A 19877-nucleotide genomic window follows, 5' to 3' on the forward strand; every position below is an offset into this window, starting at 1 on the left:
TTATGGTGTGGGGGTTGTTTTTCAGGGGTTGGGCTTGGCCCCTTAGTTCCAGTGAAAGGAACTCTTAATGCTTCAGCATACCAAGACATTTTGGACAATTTCATGCTCCCAACTTTGTGGGAACAGTTTGGGGATGGCCCCTTCCTGTTCCAGCATGACTGCGCTCCAGTGCACAAAGCAAGGTCCATAAAGACATGAATGAGCGAGTTTGCTGTGGAGGAACTTGACTGGCCTGCACAGAGTCCTGACCTCAACCCGATAGAACACCTTTGGGATGAATTAGAGCAGAGACTGCAAGCCAGTTAATCTCCTACAATTCTGGCTTTTTTTTTCTTCACAGTTGACAGTTTGTCTCGCAATTTTGATTCCTTTTCTCACAATTGTGAGATATAAACAGTTATATGTAAGTTATAGAGTCCAATTCTAATAAAAAAAACCCTCACTTTTCTCAGAATTGCACATTTCTCACAATTCTGACATAACTCGCAATTGTGACTGTATATCACACAATTCTGAGAAAAAAGTAAGAATTGCAAGATAAACAGTTGCAAATAAATTTTAAATGTTTTTATCCCATGACGGAAACAAGTTTCCATATCTATCACATATAAACGGCACATCGGAATTAATACCTGGAAGGCTGAGAGGTCCAGCAAGGCGAAGGTGTTGAGGAAGCGCAACCCCTGGAGGGCCACCTGGATGACGGTGGGGCTGTAAGGCCCCTGTGGGCCCGTGGGGCCGGCAGAGAGAGGCTCAGGGGGAGCACTGTGGAGCAGGATGCAGTACAGCATGTGGAGGACGCCCACCAGATCAGTGCTCTGCAGGAGGGCCGTCAAACTGGTGGGGTCCTGACGTTTGTTGTCAAAGATACTCAGAGAACTGTGAATGAAAATGAAATGGAAAGAATTACAATGTGATTATTGTTATGCATTGTCCATATTTTTGTAAAAATAAATAACATACAAATATAATAATATGAAATGTATCCAATCTACAAATTTTATTATGCTGCCAAAATATTTATAATGTAATAATAATAACCATAATAATAAACAACAACAAATTAATTTAAGTATTTGGCAACAATAAAAAAATCTAATTAAATTGATTATAATAATCTTAAAATAAAAAAATTCCAACATATGCATTGTAGATTCTGTAGTAAATTGTGCAGGTGTTTCATCCATACTGAAAGTCTGCATACATACTACATACTTGTTTTTTTAAACTGAACATAACCTAAATGAAGGCAACAGATAGCAACAGACATTCCTACATTTTTTTTTAGAAATGTGCTCTTACTCAAATACAAACAAACAAGATCAATCACACATGATGTGGGACAAAATACCACTTTGTTCAACAGGTAATACCCGTTAACTAATGACTGACACTCCAGGAATGAAAAACAAATCAGGGTCAGAAATACTGTTCTATATACTAATTCTATTAGCAAGGCCAAAGGTGTTCCTCATTGTATCCAATGTATCAGACCAGTGAAATAAGGCTCCTCATGTTTATGCACCTTTCAATCTGAATCACTGGCCTTTCAAACAAAGTCAGCAGTGCACAGGTCTATTCCAGCGCACAGGGGAAGTGTGGCAAAAGGTGGCCAAAGGTGTGGTCTGTCTGAATGTAACAGAACCTGATGTGGTGCTGGTTACTTGCTTAAGCTGCAAAAACCGAAGACCCAGGATGTAGGAAGTGTGAGATGTCTGGTCCCCACGGCTTCTAGATTTACTCGCCAGACCAGAGCCTGTCCATTCTGATATAAATAACGAAGGCAAGCCCCATCTGTGAAGCATGCCTATGGGGCGGATAGGCTTAACTGGTAACATTTGGCCCTGCCTGAGTCAGGAGTGAACACTGAGACACAGTGAGGGTGGCTGCGGCCAAATATATGAGGAGAGATAGCAAAGACTTTACACTTCTGAGCCCGGGATAAGGGACTGGAGATCAGAGAGAAAGAATCAAAGTGTGAGGTCAAGTAAAAAGAGATACAGGAGAAGGAAAAAGGATAAAAAAAGATTACATTTTTTTTCTATAATTAATGTGTAGAGGGGTGGATAGAATGTGACGGACAGAATAAATGTATAGAATGTATACAGAGATGGACTGTGATAAACAGATGCATTAAATGCATGGACAATATATAGGGGATCCTATAGATGTATAAAATGAACATATATAATGTATGGAGACTATATGTGAGCTATATGTGAGCGATAGACAAATGCATAGAATGCATGTCTTGAATGTTGAATCGATAGATGATTAAAACTAATGTACAGAGAGACAGCTATAATGTGGTGGACAGATTCATAAAATGAATGTATAGAATGTATTAGAGTGATGAACAGATGTATACTCTGAATGTATAGAATGTCCAGATAGACTGATAGAATTTTATGGACAGATTCATAGAATGAATTTGAAGAGCATTGAAGAAAAGATTGATACATAGAATGCATAAATATGAAAGAATGTAGTAGCGAGATATAGAATAAATGTGTAGAATACACTGACAGATGGACAGAATGTGTTGTGTATGAATGTACAGAGAAAGATCAAATATGACGGGGGCAGATGTTTAGAATTAACATGTAGAATGAATAGACAATGGTAGAATGTGATGGGCAGAATGTATACAGAGATGGACTGAGATAAACAGATGCATTCAAATTTAAATGCATGAACAATGAATGGGGATCCTATAGATGTATAAAATGGACGTATATAATGTATGAAGAAAAATGGGTAGAACGTGATGGATAATGTGAGTGATGGACAAATGCATCGAATGGATGTTTTGAATGTTGAATGGTTAGAGGATTAAAAACAAATGTATACAATGTACCGAGAGACTGCTATATAACATTAACAAAATAAATTAATGTATAGAATGTATTAGAGAGATGAACAGATGTATACAAAGAAGAATGTATTGAATGTCCAGAGAGACTGATAGAATCTTATGGGGAGATTCATAGAATGAATGTGAAGAGCATTGGTGAAAAGAGGAATACAAAGAGGAAAATAGGAAATGTAGTGGAGAGATATAGAATAAATGTGTAGAATACACTGAAAAATGCAAAGAATGCATTAGACGAATGTATAGAGTGAATGCGCAGAATGTACAGGGAAAGAGAAAATATGGCGGGGGCAGATGTTTAGAATTAACATGTAGAATGTATAGACAATGAAAGAATGTGGACAGATGTATAGAGTTAATGTAAAGAATATATTCGAGATGAACAGATGTATACAATGAATGTCTAGAATGTCCAGAGACTAATAGCATTTTATGGACAGATTCATAGAACGAATGTGAAGAGCATTGGCGAAAAGATGAATACATAGAATGCATGAATATGAAATGTAGTGGCGAGATATAGAATAAATGTGAAGAATACACTGAAAAATGTACAGAATGCATTAGACGAATGCATAGAGTGAATGCGCAGAATGTATGGTGGGGGCAGATTTTTAGAATTAACATGTAGACTGTATAGACAATGAAAGAATGTGTTGGACAGATGTAAAAAATTAACATGGAATGTATGGAGATGGATAGAATGTGTTAGATAGAATGACTTTATAGAATATATAGAGATGGACAGATGTATAGAATGTATATAGAACGTATAGATAGAATGAGTGCAAAGAATAAAGGGGTGGATAGAATTGAATTGACAGATAAACAGATTGAATGTCTAAAATGTAGGGAGAGATAGAGGCAAGGCAAGGACAGGATCTATAAATGTGACCAACCACAGACTGATCAAGTGGATCTTGGGGAATTTTAGCCAATTTAAGCAATGAAGCTGACCGTCCAAACATCTCATACACCAATGAACATACTGGAACGCTCCACACAGCAACAGTAGAGCCAAAGTAGAGGGAAGTCTTGGAACTTAGACAACCATCTGTCAAGCCAATAGCACTGGCTCCACAACTATGCAAACTCACCTTACTCTCTGGCCATCTTGTGTTGCAGCACATTTAATTAAGACCCATCTTACCAGATTTACAGCAGCATGTTTGTGTGTCTTAGTCAGGACAACACCCTGCAGATTAGCAGGATTGGTAACTTCATATCCCTGAGGGTATGAGCAGAAGCGGTCCTTAAGCTGATCTGAGACGAGATCTTCTGTTACCGCCGCAACGGCAAGAGTCTGGCTATTGGTATCAAGGGCTGATCCCTAAACAGCACAAAGGGGGAAGGTTCTACAAGGTGTCACATTGCAGTTGAGGATACATCTGTGAACACTACACTAAGTGCACTGGAGGGGAAACAGACCTTTTGGTAAGTCAAGGGGGGAAAGGAGTGTCAAGCTTGGTGAGGGGGAAACCTCACTCCCGACAATGAGATCACAGCAAGCGCAAGAGATCGGCTACTCGGAATAAGCTTCCGGGTGGAAGCCACCTTGTTCGACTGATCTCAGCTCTGCGCTCCTCACCCACGTTTAACCTTAACCGGCGTAAGAAAATCCCCAGAACTGGTCTCAGGTCAGATGATAAGGGCAGCATCCACCGACAGTCATGATCAGTGTCTACATGAGGGAACAAAGACTTGGTTCTCACAGAGTGACTGTGCATGACGTACTTCACATCTCCTGACCCTGAAACAGGAGACAGCAGAGTGGGATGAAAGTGAAAGGCCTGACAGAGGCAATTTGAGTCTACCTACTGACCCCAAATCAGCATCGTCTGATTAATCCATGCTTACAGCTCAACCTGTGGTAATGCTGTTAGTGTCTCCTCGATTTAGAAAAGACGAGAAGAAATTTATCTGGAACTTTGATTTGCCGTGAAACAATTTTCTGGAGGGAAAAGGGCAATTTAAAGACTCAGGTAAAAATAGGTTTCTAAATTAGTCAAGGTCCCTAAAACCCTGCTGGAACCATGACACCATGTGGTTAGCGCATAGAGTCAGGGTGCTCAGAGGGAAAGGGATCAGCATCCGAAAATGACCTGTGCCATTTCCCAAACCTTTTCATGGTCTCCACTTGTCTTGTGCCCAGTCTTGCTTCTGCTGATCAACGTTCCTGCAGAATTTGGATCCAGTGCCCCCGTTATGATTTTTCAAATATACCCTTTCATGCAGTGTGTAATATTAGTTGTCTGTGAATGTAAATGTTCTACAAAGTTGTAAAGTGCATGATAAATAAATGTACCATCTCCCAAAAGAAAGAATTGACTATGAATCGCCAAAACGTGTCGTTTGTAATTAGAATCCCACTGCGTGATGGTTCTACGTCCCTAGAAAATACATTTGTATAATGCCTGCCTATGTTGTACATTATCCGTCCACGAACAACTTGACCCGCCCTCAAAAATGTCATTTTACTGACGACTGCTTCTCAAATTTCAGAGTTCAATGCGGGATTCGCAAAATGCTTGCTCTTGAAAGAAGGGACAGTACCCAGTTTATTTGGACCAGCTTGCTCCTCAGAATCACAACTTGTAAGTGTGAATAAATATTGATTTTTATAATTTCTTCCGGGTGTTTAAAAGACAGTTTTGTGTTTCATATTGTGTAGGTCTCTGTCTTACTGAAATACTTCGCCAAATCAGCTGTGGGCCACTATTACCTAAAACTGTATCTATTAAAGGCAGATTACTACTTTGAGTAAAGATAAAGGATGGAGCAAGATTAGTTTTACAAACGTTTATGATACATCAGTCATTCATGTTAGTGCACTGCTATTGATACATTGATACCGCAATAAATTAGAAATATTCTCATAGGTTTGTTGACATTCACTTGTTAATGTTGATGGTGAGGAATTACAGCTGCAACATCTCATAATGTACCTCAAAATGAGTAGCATATCACTGAGAAAAGTCCTGCTCAAGTCGTCCTTGCGATGGAGGTTCGGATGTTTCATCATCGGACTCGCGCTCGGATTGATATGGTATAGGGATGTGACGGTGAGGAAATTTTCCCACCGGTTAATTGATGTGTGACAACACCGGTAATACCGGTATCACCAGCGGAGGCTTTTAAATCTAAAGTAACATGCACACGACCGCTCTGAACTGAAAACGCGCCAGGGCGCGCACACCGTGAATGACAGCTCGTCTGTAAATGCGCGCTCTGTGAGGCCATGGGTGCCTCTCAGTTCCCTAGTTCAGTACTCAGGGCACTGATCAAGCATTGATCAGTCTGATTGAGATGCACGCCATGAATGAATAACAGTTCGTCCCCTTGTTTATACTCGACGCGCCCGCACGAGCGCGAGGGTGCGCGCGGCAAAAAATAAATGCGCGGAGCGCGGAGGCTCGCACTGCGGAGCCAGGCGAAAGTAAACAATGCGCGCTCTGTGCGGCCGTGCACATTTTACTTTCAGTTTTGAATTAGCGCCAATTCGGCTGCGGGTTGCTTGAATTGTGGGTTCATTAGCCTATTATTTTTAATGAAAAACACAACAACAAAACAAATGACAAACTCCCTTAAATAGGCGCTTTTACGTTTCGATTTGAAACCAAATCTTCCGCGATCATCACAGTCAGCTCCTCACTCTTAAATCTGATGAATGACTCCTGCCGCTGCCTAGACTCACGGTCGGATCCTGCTTTATTAAGCAGATACGTTCAGTTTTTATTTGTATTGTCTGTTCTCTAACTGAACTAAATTATTTTATTACTATAAAAAAATAAAAAAGACGGGGGGCGGTGCCACGGTGGGCAAGTGATGTAACCGGTGTTGAGTCTGGACACCGGTAACACCGACAACACCGACTATCGTAGCAAGCCTAATATGGTAAAATCGACGTCATTGTTACTGTCTTTACAGTGTATACAATCACTGAGGACTGTGGAAACCTCAGCTGAAGTTCAGTTATGGTGATGGATATTTAGCTTCCGTCAAGCACTGTAAAAGGTAGACCATTTACAACAGACTGGGCCGTCTGGCCAATCAGAGCAAGGTGGATTCTCGGAAAGGAGGGATTTAAAGAGACCGATTCAACAAAAAAATTTGGTGATGTGCAATGTATATTATGAGAAAATTAATGCTTTTTTTTACCTTTGATGCATGTGAACCTGTTGTAGGAGACCTCCAAACCAAAATTAGGAACCTTTAAAATAGCATAATAGGGGCACTTTAAAAGACTGCAGAAAGGTGTATTAGAGTATCATTGGGATAAACTTTGCAGGAAGGCAGATCTCCAGATGCAGGATTGAGCACCCCTGCTCTATAACAAGTAGTACATTCAGATACACCACCATATCAATCCATTTTGATTGCAGCACATGCCACAATTCATATGTTAACACGTCATCATTAGCTTAGCACAAACGGTTCTTTGAATTATTGCCCGTTGATGACTATCAATATTTAATCCCAACAAATACACTGGTAGCCGGTGACAGAAATACAAAGCACTCGCTGTAAGAACAAATCCCAGGGTCTGGCAACTGCAAGAGAGTAGAGCAACTCGGAAATGTCAAACACGAACCACAAAGGGACAACTTCCTGGCCTTCAGCATGGTGAAGAATGACGGAATGGAACGTTGACTCGATTATGAAAGATGTCGCTGAGCAGGACTATTAAAGAGAAGAAATGGCACTGGCGTTTCTCACAGATATTCAGTGTCAGAAGCTAAAGGATGTTGGAAGAGACACTGGAGTTGTCACAACCAGCTGGGTGGCGTCATAGCATGCAACAGCTGGAATAGAACATAGCTGGCCAACTGAGGTGGAGCTATGACCTTTGAAGAAACTCCAAAATCCAAGTGGAATGGACTTGCATGTAATATTTGAATTTGTGCAAATGCAAAGACTCATTCAGATTAAAGTCTGGGACATAAAAGCAGTGGAGATCAAGAGAATTTCATTCAAATTGTTCTGAAACACATCCGTTGCACTTTCTACGTAGCACTACCTTTTAATACACCTTATCAGGCACAGACAGAATCTGCAGACAGAACATCACATTGTACAAAGAAAACAATCACTCCTAAAATGTTTACAATGCAATTTAAAGTATGTAGAAAGCAACAGTGCAGCATCAGAGTGATCTGTCTTTTCTGCAAGTCAGGGTCATAGGTCAAAGTCGGGATATCACAAGCTGTGACAGTGTGGTTAGCCTCTGTCAGCAGTTGTGCATGCACAAAACGCACTCCGACACACACGTGGGTGGGCTGCAGGCAGGAGTTTACAGTGCAGGGAGACAGAGCTGCGGGCCGCTAGATGACTATCAGCACAGGCTCTGCAGGGCTAACGTCACACACTGGGAAATGAGCTGCTGATTGATGGGGCTGCTGTCTCTGGTCTGCACCTCCTCAGACATCAGAACAACAAAACTACAGTGGACTTCACCTATTCATTTAGATAGGAATGAGGTTATCTGCTTGTCTGGGGATGTTTGGGAAGGGTGCGACCACTAAGAATAGTGTGTACTTTGGAGGTATCATGGGATAGTGATGGTGGTATGATTGAACTTTCCCTATGGGAATGAATAATTACCATACCCAAATAACTAACATCATAAAGTAATTCAAAGAATACCACTACAATGATACAAGTCCCAGTACAACAGTGTACAACATTTTTTTTTGTAATGTCATGTCAGGGTCATGTCAAGTAAAGAAAGATTACTTTGGAGACAAATGGAGTAAAGTAACATAAGAAACCACTCACCGTCCAGTCACGGCAAAACACAACTTGCACATCCCATGGAGGAAAGCAGTGGCTTGCTCCAGAAAGGCAGCCATTTTGGGACTCTCGTCAATCGGCCCTTGTATGGACAGGAAACAGCCGTAAAGCTTGTCGATCAAGCCCATGTTCACCACATAGCTGAGGGAAACAAGTCGAAACGCGTCAGACTTAAAGACACACATGAAAACATTTGGATGACAATCACATTAATCATGCTCATTTTCTTGAGTGGAACATCAATTTGATTTAGGCTAAAATGATAGGTTAGGGGATTGCCTCCTCTGGGATATATGCAAAGGTGACTCAAATTGGGCAACAATGAGGCATTTCAAAAGTGGCATATAGTTTTGGACTTTGTGTAACACACTTCACACTGGGAGTACACCTATGATGCCCCGACTAAAGAGTTGACTAGTAGTCGTTCATTTAAGCCATTAGCCAATTAATCACTCATTTATATTAATGTAATTAATTACATATATACTGGGGGCGGAATATATGCCTTGCACTCGTCTCAAGCACATGCATAAAGCTTGCCGCAAAGTTGTAGCAAAAGTAACGAGTCATTAGCCATGTTTCCGATACAGATTTACGCAAAACTTTTGCAAGATTTTCTAAATGTCGATAAAAAACTATTATAGTTTGATATGACAGCGATATGACAGCGTTTCCATTAACCGATGTTATGCGACTAAAACTTTTATTTTCCTCTCGCGATAAGTCATTCCAAAAATTATGCCACGTAAGTTGGTAGGTTTATGTACCTCCCCTCCACCGCACTAGCCATTATTTTTAACGGAAGATGTTCGTGTTATCCAAGTATTTATGGCAAGGAAAGCCCCTTATACTTGAGTGTGCCGTATCAGGTGTTTCGCCCACATATCTGCTTCAAGGTCTTCATGATCATTTGTGGCATTTCTTTGCTGTTTAGAATCCAGTATTCCTGTAATTATTTTGTCTTTTATGAGTTTAATAAAGAACTCTGCCTCGTCTTCTGTCCAAACACACAGCGCCATCTGTAAAGAAAGGTCCACTTTTACATACGCCAGATGACCTGTAAATGCGATTTCCATTGCAGTTTTGCGAAAATGTCCTTTTTTGAATTGCCTGAAAAACCACCTCATGAGAGCGTAAAAACTTTTTTGCGATATATGTGAGTTTTTGCAAAATTGACGCGTTTCCATTGGGTGTATTTTCAATTTGCAGTTTCAATTTGCGCAATTTGAAGGGTAATGGAAACGCGGCTATTGTTGCTAAGATGAAGTTGATGATGCTGACTCGTCATCTCTGCAGTATAGCAAACGCTCGAGAAATGCAACTTTCATATGGATTACATAATCAGTGAGTATTTGTTTTTGTTTAGAATTGGTTCATTTAAAAGTAGACATTTCAAGCGTTCTATTTGTAACCCCTCCAGTTCGAGCCGCCCGCTCAAAGCGGGACTCGAACCCGGGTCCACCGGCATGAGCGTTGGACACTCTAACAAGGAGGCTAAAGGCTGCAACCCCTATCGTCAGAGCATCTCTTGAGATCAGAGGAGTGAGGTTTACTCGCACAGCAACTACTAGCTGGCCTAAGTTACACTCATACACTCACCCCCCCTAAACCTCACTCCCATCCTGGTCACGGCACCAATGTAACCCCTACTGTTCAAACTGCCCGCTCCAAGCGGGACTTGAACCCGGGTCCGCCAGCATGAGAGTCGGACACTCTAACAAGGAGGCAAAAGGCTACAACCCCTAGCGTCAGTCATTAGGGGTTGTAGCCTCGCACAGCAACTACTAGCTGGCCTCCATTACATATATATTTCTCATGTCTGTGAGGCAAGTAGCCTATACAATGAGACCCAGACGACAGAAAGCAGCATCCTGTTTGTTTTATTTATTTTACAAAAACACATTTTGTTGATATTGCGTGTGTACACAAATATAAGTAGAACTTTGGGATGATGTATTACTCTTATCTGTATGACAAAAAAATATTTTAAGTTGAAAGAAATGCAAGTGATCGCGCCGGCGCATCCATGTCATGAAGTGCGCTAATACTTCAGCTTCCACACTCTGCACAAACACTTGGATATGCGCCTAATAATAATGCACATTTATCTAGGTTAACGTAGGTTAACGATGTAAAGTTGCTACTTACATGATTCAAATTATAAGCCATATTTGAGTTCGATGGATGATAGGCGAACGTTTGGATTTCCTCCCTGGCATTACTGCAATTACCACAAGGACCCGCCGTTAGCGATCTGTCCCTCACAGATTTTTTTCTGCGACTAAACAACTAATAAAATCTTAAGCCTCTTGTAGTCGACTAATGTTTAGTCGACTATTAGGGGAAAGCCCTACTTAAAATGCTGTCTATGTAGGCAGCTCACAGTCATGAAGCCCACTGCAATCCAGAAGGCTCTTGGTCTGAAATCTGAGCTCTCATCTGAGCCCACAACTCCTGCCTATTATGTCTATATCTCTAATTTGTCTGGTCAAATGAAAGGTCTTATGACCGTGTTAGTCCACACCCTCCTGGCTACAAATCAGGCCTAATTACAGTATTAGTGGATGGCTGTGTCTCCGTGTGCCAGCTCAGATCTAAAAAAAAGGAGGAAAGCCCCCCTTCTTCCCTCATGGCTCAGGTATTCCGTCCCTCCACCCTCTCCCACCTTCAGCACTGCCTAAAGTCTCCTTGCAGTCAATCACTGGACCTCCCAGTGAAGTCTGGGCCAGCGTTTTGTGGCTCCAGTGCAGCAAAGAGCTGACTCAGTTGCAGATCTCCATCTCACACCCTCTACTTTAGCCTCGGTTTCCCAGTCTCCCCAAATCTTTTTTCCCCTCACTCTCTTTTTCTTACTTCCCTCATTCCTCCTTTTGTTACGGCTGTCAGTCAAATGTGTGCACACACAAAGGCAATTACAATTCTCCCTCCCCTCCTTCTCAATAGGTCGGCCATCACCTGAACTAAAGCCCCTTGTTATGTCTTTATCTTCCTCTTGGGTTTGGCTCAAGCACAAAGCGGCTTTCCACACACCATTGTGCAGCCTCTCAGATGCTACATCCTGGCAACAAGAGCCAAAGTGATCAGTCATGATCAGATGGTCCAGCCAAAGGTCTATCGGATGTGAATGCGACTCATTCAGGGAGTTTATCCGCTTACATCAAATTAAATGAAATTAATGCTTTAAGCATTATTCTTTTTATAGTCCTCTTTTCTCTTTCAAAGCCCTTTTCAAGGAGTTTGAAAAATTAAAATTACTTTATTTCATCCCTGCAGTTATTTTTGGTAATCCAGCCACTACTTGGCCCGTTCCGGCCATGTCTGCAAGGTCACTCCACGGTCACTGCACTGGGCTTGAGACTGCTCGTGTCAAACAAATCATGGGAGGGAACACTGAGGGATTGTGGGAAGCTTGGGATTCTTAGCAGGCCGGGCTGTCTGCCTTTCCTCAGAGAGCAGGAGAAAGCCCAGCACTAGCGCTCTCCTCCGCACTGCCCTACTCTCATGTTGAGTTCAACTTCAAGTCGTGCACTTCCAGAAGGGAATTTTGGCCAATGTGGAGAATTAAAACTTTAGAGCACAGATTTGTGAAGGAGTTACCGGCTAAGTTAGGAAAGAGATGGTGCATCCCAGAGAATACTGTACCCAACAAAAGTTCAGAAAGCCTGGTCTGATGTTTACAAGACTATGATGTCATTAAAATGGAGTAGTTTTTTAAACAAATTTCCTGAATTGTCTGACCGGGATAACCTCTGGATCCTTTCCAAGAGGCCATTCCCTGCTCAAGGGACTTGAGAAATCCTTGTGTATTTCCCATTGCAAAAAATATTGTTGCTAACCGGTGTTGACATGTGACGGCGTTAGGTAATTTAATTGAAAAAAAAGTAACTAATCAGTTACAGTTTCTGAGAAAAAAAATGTGTAATTAAATTATAGTTACTTATGAAAATTTTAACAACTACAAAGGGGGGTACATCTGAATATTTTCTGTTAAAATCTAATGTTGAATAATATTCATTTGTTTCCTTGCCTGTTTTCGATGCCTCCGGCCATTTAAAGGCCATTTAGTAAAGCAATGCTATTCTGATACTTTTGATTGGCTCTCTTGTATGAATTTGTTTTCACCACAGCTAAGAAAATGCTTATTTTTATAATATTAGAGAAAATTGTCATATAATTTGAAAACTTTGAAGCAGTTATTTATTGCCGTGAAAATATAAATATTTATACAAAATATAAATAGTTAAAGGCACAATATGTAATTTTTGGCGCTAGAGGTCGCTTATTCAAAACAAAGGCGTAGTTCGATGATGTCGTGAATGAGCGTGGAATCATGGGAGTTGTCGTCTTCACCTCCACAGTCGATGGAAAGAAATCCGACAGACTCGGCCAGAAATCATGTTCATGAATGAGCAAATGTATTAGAGTTTAATTAATGTTATGGTGGTATGAAGCAAGACGTGCTGAGAGCCGAATGCTAATGAGAGACCTGCACGAAACACCGGTCTCTGAGCTTTTATTTATGCTAGGGATGCTCATATTGACCGTTTAACCGTTAACCGAAAGTAAGAATTTTGACCGATTAATACAAAAAAAATTATATTAAAAAAATCAGTTTTTTTTTTTTTGCTGCATGGTTAAAGAAAAATATGTTGTATTTGTTAACCACACGTGTCTACACAGACATATTTCGTAAAATGAAGCAATGGAAAAGAAGTAGGCCTACTGTGTGGAACCATTTCGACAGAATGCAGGCCACTCTAGCAAGGCATTATCTCTGTATTCCCGGGGCATCAGTGCCATCTGAAGCCTTGTTTAAGGCTTTTCGTAGTGTGGCTTTGGTAAAGTTTACCAAAGCAAACATTGTCACGTATGTTCTTCTCGCCGCTGTTTCCTGATGGTTTATGGAACAATTACTCCGAGACGGCCTTTGTCGTTTCAAAGAATAGCACTACAGCGAGCGCGTCGAGTACAAACACGTCCCCAAACGGACAATGCGCGCCCGCAGTCAGTGGAGGCTCGCGTTGCGGAGCCAGACGTAAGTGCTTGAGAGGGTGTTTTCTGCCGACTAACCCACATCACTTAGACATGTTACTTTAAAAAAAAAAAAACAACAACAACATACAAGGTGTGTTTTGAGGTAGGCCTGCTTTTTTTGGACGATTCTGGTTCTTCAAAGCTTCAAACGGATTCGGTGTATTTTCGTTTTGTCATCTTAGTTTGGTAATTATTTAAGTGAAAATATTTAGTGTAGGCCTATTTATTTTATTCTTTTTATTTATATTTTATTCTGTTTTTCTCTGTTGTCAAAAACGCTGCAGGTGCGTGAAAATGTGATGTGTGAATCCAGGTTATGTTGTTGATCTGTTCTGTTTGCTGCTGTTTGCACAGTAAAATAAACCAGTGAAAAAAAGTCATAGACACTCGCCAATTGTTTTTTTATTTAATACCAATTCAATATTATAATCTTATCAGTTAACGGTTAATATTCGGATAACGAGAGGCGGTTATCGGTTGGGAAAATTAACCGAAATGAGCATGCCTAATTTATGCTTATGCTGCAGTCGGACGCTTCCGCTATTTGTGTATGTTGGGTAACGCAGTGCTGTTTTACATGGTTAAAAAAAAAAATCATACTAAATACATTTGAAAGTTATGTTAACGTTACTCTGTGCGTTCGCTCGGTTACTGGTATGAGAGACTTGTTGCGCTTTGCAGTAATCTAGATCGATATTAGAATATCATATTAATAAAAACTGGATGACTAAATGACTGTTGTTAAATTACAAATTAAAAGTTAAATTGTTAAATTGTTGTCTCTGACGCATGGTACAAACATTGTACTCGTGGTAAAATCAAGAAAACAAGTGCTACATAAAAATGATTGGTTTTCTGTTGATAAATGTACTCAAACAGTTGCTCACCGGTCTCATAAAACACACAATATATTAAAGCGTCTGTTGTTTCCTTGGTTTCTATGAAAGTAAAACTGGAAATCGAGGGAAAGGCGGATATGACATCATTGCCTGGCGGCGCGCTCAATGACACAGTCCGTAACACTGGTTAAAATAGCTGATTTCTCTGGATTTAAACACGTTATGTGTTACTCCAACAAAGGACATAAGATTAGCATTCAAAATGCTGGATCAGGAAGAGTCATGGAAAGAAAGCATATAAAGGAATAACCTGATGAGATCTTGAGTACGTGTGTTGAAGTTCTCGCTGGCGGCAGGTCTGCTCTTGGCATCTGGAGTGCATACACGTGGAGCATCTCCATTCAGCATAGGTGGGTGCAACTGCCCCAGCACTGTGGCGACTGTCTGCAGAAGTCCTGTGGTCAAACCCTCAAAGATCTGCTTATTGACACTGCGGCCAAAGATGGAGTTGTCCTCATCAGGCACGAAGAGCTACAGAAACAGGTATAGATGCATTATTCATCATTGGTGAAGAGAGAAAAAACAAAGACAGTTGTCAGTTGAACTGTAGTCACTACCCTGAGACTACCAAGAAGCAAGACAATGGTGTCTAGACACGTTGGAGCTTTCAGGTTTCATCAAGAGCTGCAGATGAAACCCTCTTCGTCAACGACTCTCAACATGTCTATAAAGACGGGAAGGTCTAAATCTACAGTCATGTTCAAACAACTGTAGGCATTTTGTTGGATCTCTGTTTGGAGCTTTGATACACAGTGTTGTTACCGTAACTTACACCATTATCGTAGTTTGTACTGCTGCAAATCCTTCTTTTGATGCAGTTTACAAAAAACACAATCCTATTAATTGCATCCTTACAAGATGTACAGTACTCTAAGCAAACATTGGTTGAAACTGATTTGGAAAGGTCTAAAAATACCTTTTTAAATGTGCAAACACACCGTTCAACTGACGGATGACTGTCTCTTACACCAATCTTTGCATTGACGGACATTTGAGATCACTCAACAATGGTCCGTGCTGGTGTCTCAATATCCGGCCCAGCACTGTTGCACAATAGACAGGGTCATTTAAACCTCAGCTTGCATTTTAAAACATGTTCAATTAAAGCAGAGGGTGCAAATAAAAAGGATCCTGTCCTCTTTTGTTTCCACGCGTAAGCCATTAATCTTTGGTTGGAATCCTGATCCTCTAGTGCATAAATAACTACAAGGGTGCTGCTCTATTATTCATCAGCCCTGGGTTATAAAATGGTAGTTACAACTCAAAGCGACATTGTCGCTGGTGGGGTGCCAATGGTGGGCATATGAGAACTTTGCAATGTATTCCCGTTGGCAGGAATCCTCGAGACTGGAGGCAAGGATAGGGACACAGGTCCCATAGAGATAGGTTTCTCAGTTAAAGTATATGTCTAAGAGTGAGGTTTGCAAGGACATAACGTAAACCAACTTCTTCTTTAATCACATTATTTCACGTCAACTATTGTCACAAAAGAGCGACAGGTTAAAGAGAATCTTACTGGCAAGTTAGTTAAAGCTGTCATCATGTTTATAGCTCCCTACTTGCAAGAATGCACATTTAGCCAATAGAGCTGGACCGTGCACATACAATGCATTTGCCAAATACTCACATGTGTTTGAGTTCTTGCCTAAGAAGTTTATGGCCAAAACATTTATTTATAGTCTGCATATACTCTGTTGATTCAAATACATATAAATAATCAAATAAAAAATAAATATGCTTGCTTGTATATGAAATGCATTTATATTAGTGCTTTCAAAATGACTGCGTTAAGGTATGCGATTCATTATGCGATTCATTATTTAAAAATATTTAACGCAATTAATACAGAATCCGTTTTATCTATTATCCTTTGGCTAGACATACATTATATGATCACGCTCTTATTCATGCAAATGCTTTTAAACCATTCAAACGCGACAAGACTAAAGAGAATCGAGACAGCGAACCAGAATCGAGTTCTTCTTCGCGTTTGAACCATAGACCGTAAAAAAATATGGACGACGCGACTTCATTGACTTCCGCTGACCAAAGTTGAAGCTTTCATAGGCCCGCTCACGGCGCTGACATCTTGGGACCGAGTCTGCGCAGTAGCGATCTCGGGACCGGAGTTGCGCAGTAGAGAACAGGAAGTAGAGGCGCGATTATCAAAAGCCCGCCCACACTCTCGCAGATGCAGAACAATTCATTATGTTGGTGTGAAATAAACAGTTATAGAAGTGTAGAAATTAAAGCTAAAGCTCCAATCTCCTCCCAAAAATCCAGAAAAAAGTCCGTTAGTGCCTCAGTGACAAGTTCATTCAGAGAAGCCGTCAATCTCAGCTGTCAATCATGACGTCACACCCCTCGTTTTTATAGCATCAAATAACTCACTAAAACTAAACTTATTTAAAAAACGAACACTTGAAATGAAATTATTGTAATAAAAACTGCCTAAAATGACAGAAACCATCTTTAGGAAACAATTATTTGAAGTGTAATTAAATTGTTTAGTGTGTCTCGCGCCCATTCAAATACATGGAGAGGCGGGGTTTAGGAGCTATACTGGGACCGGCCACCAGGGGGCGATCGAGGCGCGAAAGCTTCAATTTCTGACTGAAGCACTACAGGCTTGGTTTGAACCAAGCGGCAACCTCCCGCAGTTTCTCTTGAAGCCAATACGGAAGTGACTTAAACTGTAATTCCTCAACTGGCCGCTAGGGACAGGCTCCAGAAGGGAGCAGAATCTCATTGAGCCCCATGTTAAAATGCCCAACTTTACAGCAGAAACAAACATGTTTACAGCCTGGTACAAATTTTGGTTTTGGTCTATACGGCTAATTTTGCCCTTCATGACATCTGTGAGGGGGGTGAATTTATTTTTTATAACTCATTCGTTTACATTATATAAAGCCTTAAAGTTCTGCATAATTAAGGGCGTGGCAACTTTGAGTGACAGGTGGATAGCCATTTATCTGCTGTCTGCAAGTTATCGCGTCACCTCAGCTCCACCCACGTCTCGCCACTTTGCCCATTTTCTGTTATCCGGGAGTGACGCGCGATGAGGCGCTGCCAAGATGGCAACGGCCAGCTCGTCCCTACTTTACACTTCAAAACAGCTCTTCAGAATCCTATGGGTGACGTCACGGACAGTACGTCCATATTTTTTGGTTTGAACAAACAATAACACAGAGTTATGCCAAAATGCCCATTTTTTTACAGTCTTAAATGAGTTAAATAACGTCTTAAATGAACTTAAAGAGTTGTGAGAAAATTAGATAAGCATGACAGATCTTAAAGTGACAGCAGCCTAATAAACCTGTCATTAATGTTAATAAAAGAACTAAGGTAACAGAGAAAATTGTTGCCTTAATAAGGAGTAATCTGTATTTAATGTATGCAGTTAAGACTGTAAAGTGTTTGATAACTTTATTACAGTTCTGTATATTGATTATATATGAAGGCCACGTGTAAATATGACATTTATTATAATGGGTTAATGTGAAGATTGCTTTAAGTTCACTTAAATTTAAAGGTTGTTATTTTTTAAAGCCTAATACATGTTGAAATTGATATAGCTTTTAATTATACTGTAATGTTGAATGTCTAATATAAATACAAATCTGTAACAATAATAATTTCCCAAAACATGACCATTTTGTCTTTTGCTATATAGAACATTTTAATGTGTCATTTTTAAGGTCAAACGCATTAAGGTGGTATTAAGACTAGTCAGAGGTCATTGATTAAAGACAAGAAATACATACAGACATTATCACAGGTACAACCCATGTTAAAATGACAGTTTTTACAGAGGAGTAGGTTAGTATGCTGAGAGAGCAGGCAAAACCAGCTACATTCTCCAAAAATCTAATTACAGGGAAGGGAAGGGTGGATGCCAATACTGGCCACACACACACACACACACATGTTGGGTTTTCATCTTTTATGGGGACTTTCCATAGGCGTAATGGTTTTTATACCGTACATACCGTATATTCTATCCCCCTACACTGCCCCTGCCCCTAAACCTACCCATCACAGGAGACATTCTGCATTTTTACATTTTCAAAAAACATCACTTAGTCTGATTTATAAGATGTTTTCCTCATGGGGACCTAAAAATGTCCCCACAAGGATGAGGATTTCGGATATTGCTATCTTTGTGGGGACATTTTGTCCCCATAACGTGATGATTACCAGTCCACCCACACACACACACACACACACACACACACACACACACACACACACACACACACACACACACACACACACACACACACACACACACACACACACACACACACACACACACACACACACACACACACACACACACACACACACACACACACACACACACACACACACACACACACACACACATGTTGGGTTTTCATCTTTTATGGGGACTTTCCATAGGCGTAATGGTTTTTATACCGTACATACCGTATATTCTATCCCCCTACACTGCCCCTGCCCCTAAACCTACCCATCACAGGAGACATTCTGCATTTTTACATTTTCAAAAAACATCACTTAGTCTGATTTATAAGATGTTTTCCTCATGGGGACCTAAAAATGTCCCCACAAGGATGAGGATTTCGGATATTGCTATCTTTGTGGGGACATTTTGTCCCCATAACGTGATGATTACCAGTCCACCCACACACACACACACACACACACACACACACACACACACACACACACACACACACACACACACACACACACACACACACACACACACACACACACACACACACACACACACACACACACACACACACACACACACACACACACACACACACACACACACACACACACACACACACACACACACACACACACACACACACACACACACACACACACACGTAAACTGCTACATAGGTCAGCTTCAATATTGCTCTTTGCTGACTTTTTCACTTCACTTGGATGACTATTCTGTCCATTTATATCAATCACATGTCAAATAATCAGAGGGCTGACTTACGGTTGCGTTGGATTTGAAATAAACCCCTTTGCCCCCAGGAAATATTACCTCTCTAGACTGGGACGCACACTGACTGTGGCTTAATGATTTGCCGAACCAATGTTTCTTGCGAAAACACACATCCAAAAGCCCACAAGTCACTGGCTCTCATTTACTAATTGTACACACTTATTTATGTGTAAAACCTGCATGCACAGACATCATGATTCACAAATAAATTTGCATTTAAATTGAATTTTATTTATGGAATGTGTTAAACTGAAAAATTGAGTAACAGTTG

General features: G+C 40.7%; 1 protein-coding gene across 4 annotated transcripts in view; it reads right to left on the reverse strand.

Annotated features, from left to right (window-relative positions):
• scaper (S-phase cyclin A-associated protein in the ER) overlaps nt 1-19877 on the reverse strand; it is a 162818-nt gene that overhangs the window by 26716 nt on the left and 116225 nt on the right. For all 4 annotated transcript variants that reach the window (XM_079809277.1, XM_079809275.1, XM_079809278.1 and 1 more), the window contains 3 exons: nt 14846-15066; nt 8648-8803; nt 633-879 (listed from right to left, as the gene is read on the reverse strand). In XM_079809277.1, coding sequence (XP_079665403.1) covers nt 633-879; nt 8648-8803; nt 14846-15066 — 624 coding nt within the window. The remainder of the gene's footprint in view (nt 1-632; nt 880-8647; nt 8804-14845; nt 15067-19877) is intronic.

This window comes from Gobio gobio (assembly GCF_949357685.1).
Source record: "Gobio gobio genome assembly, chromosome: 25".
NCBI lineage: Eukaryota > Metazoa > Chordata > Actinopteri > Cypriniformes > Gobionidae > Gobio > Gobio gobio.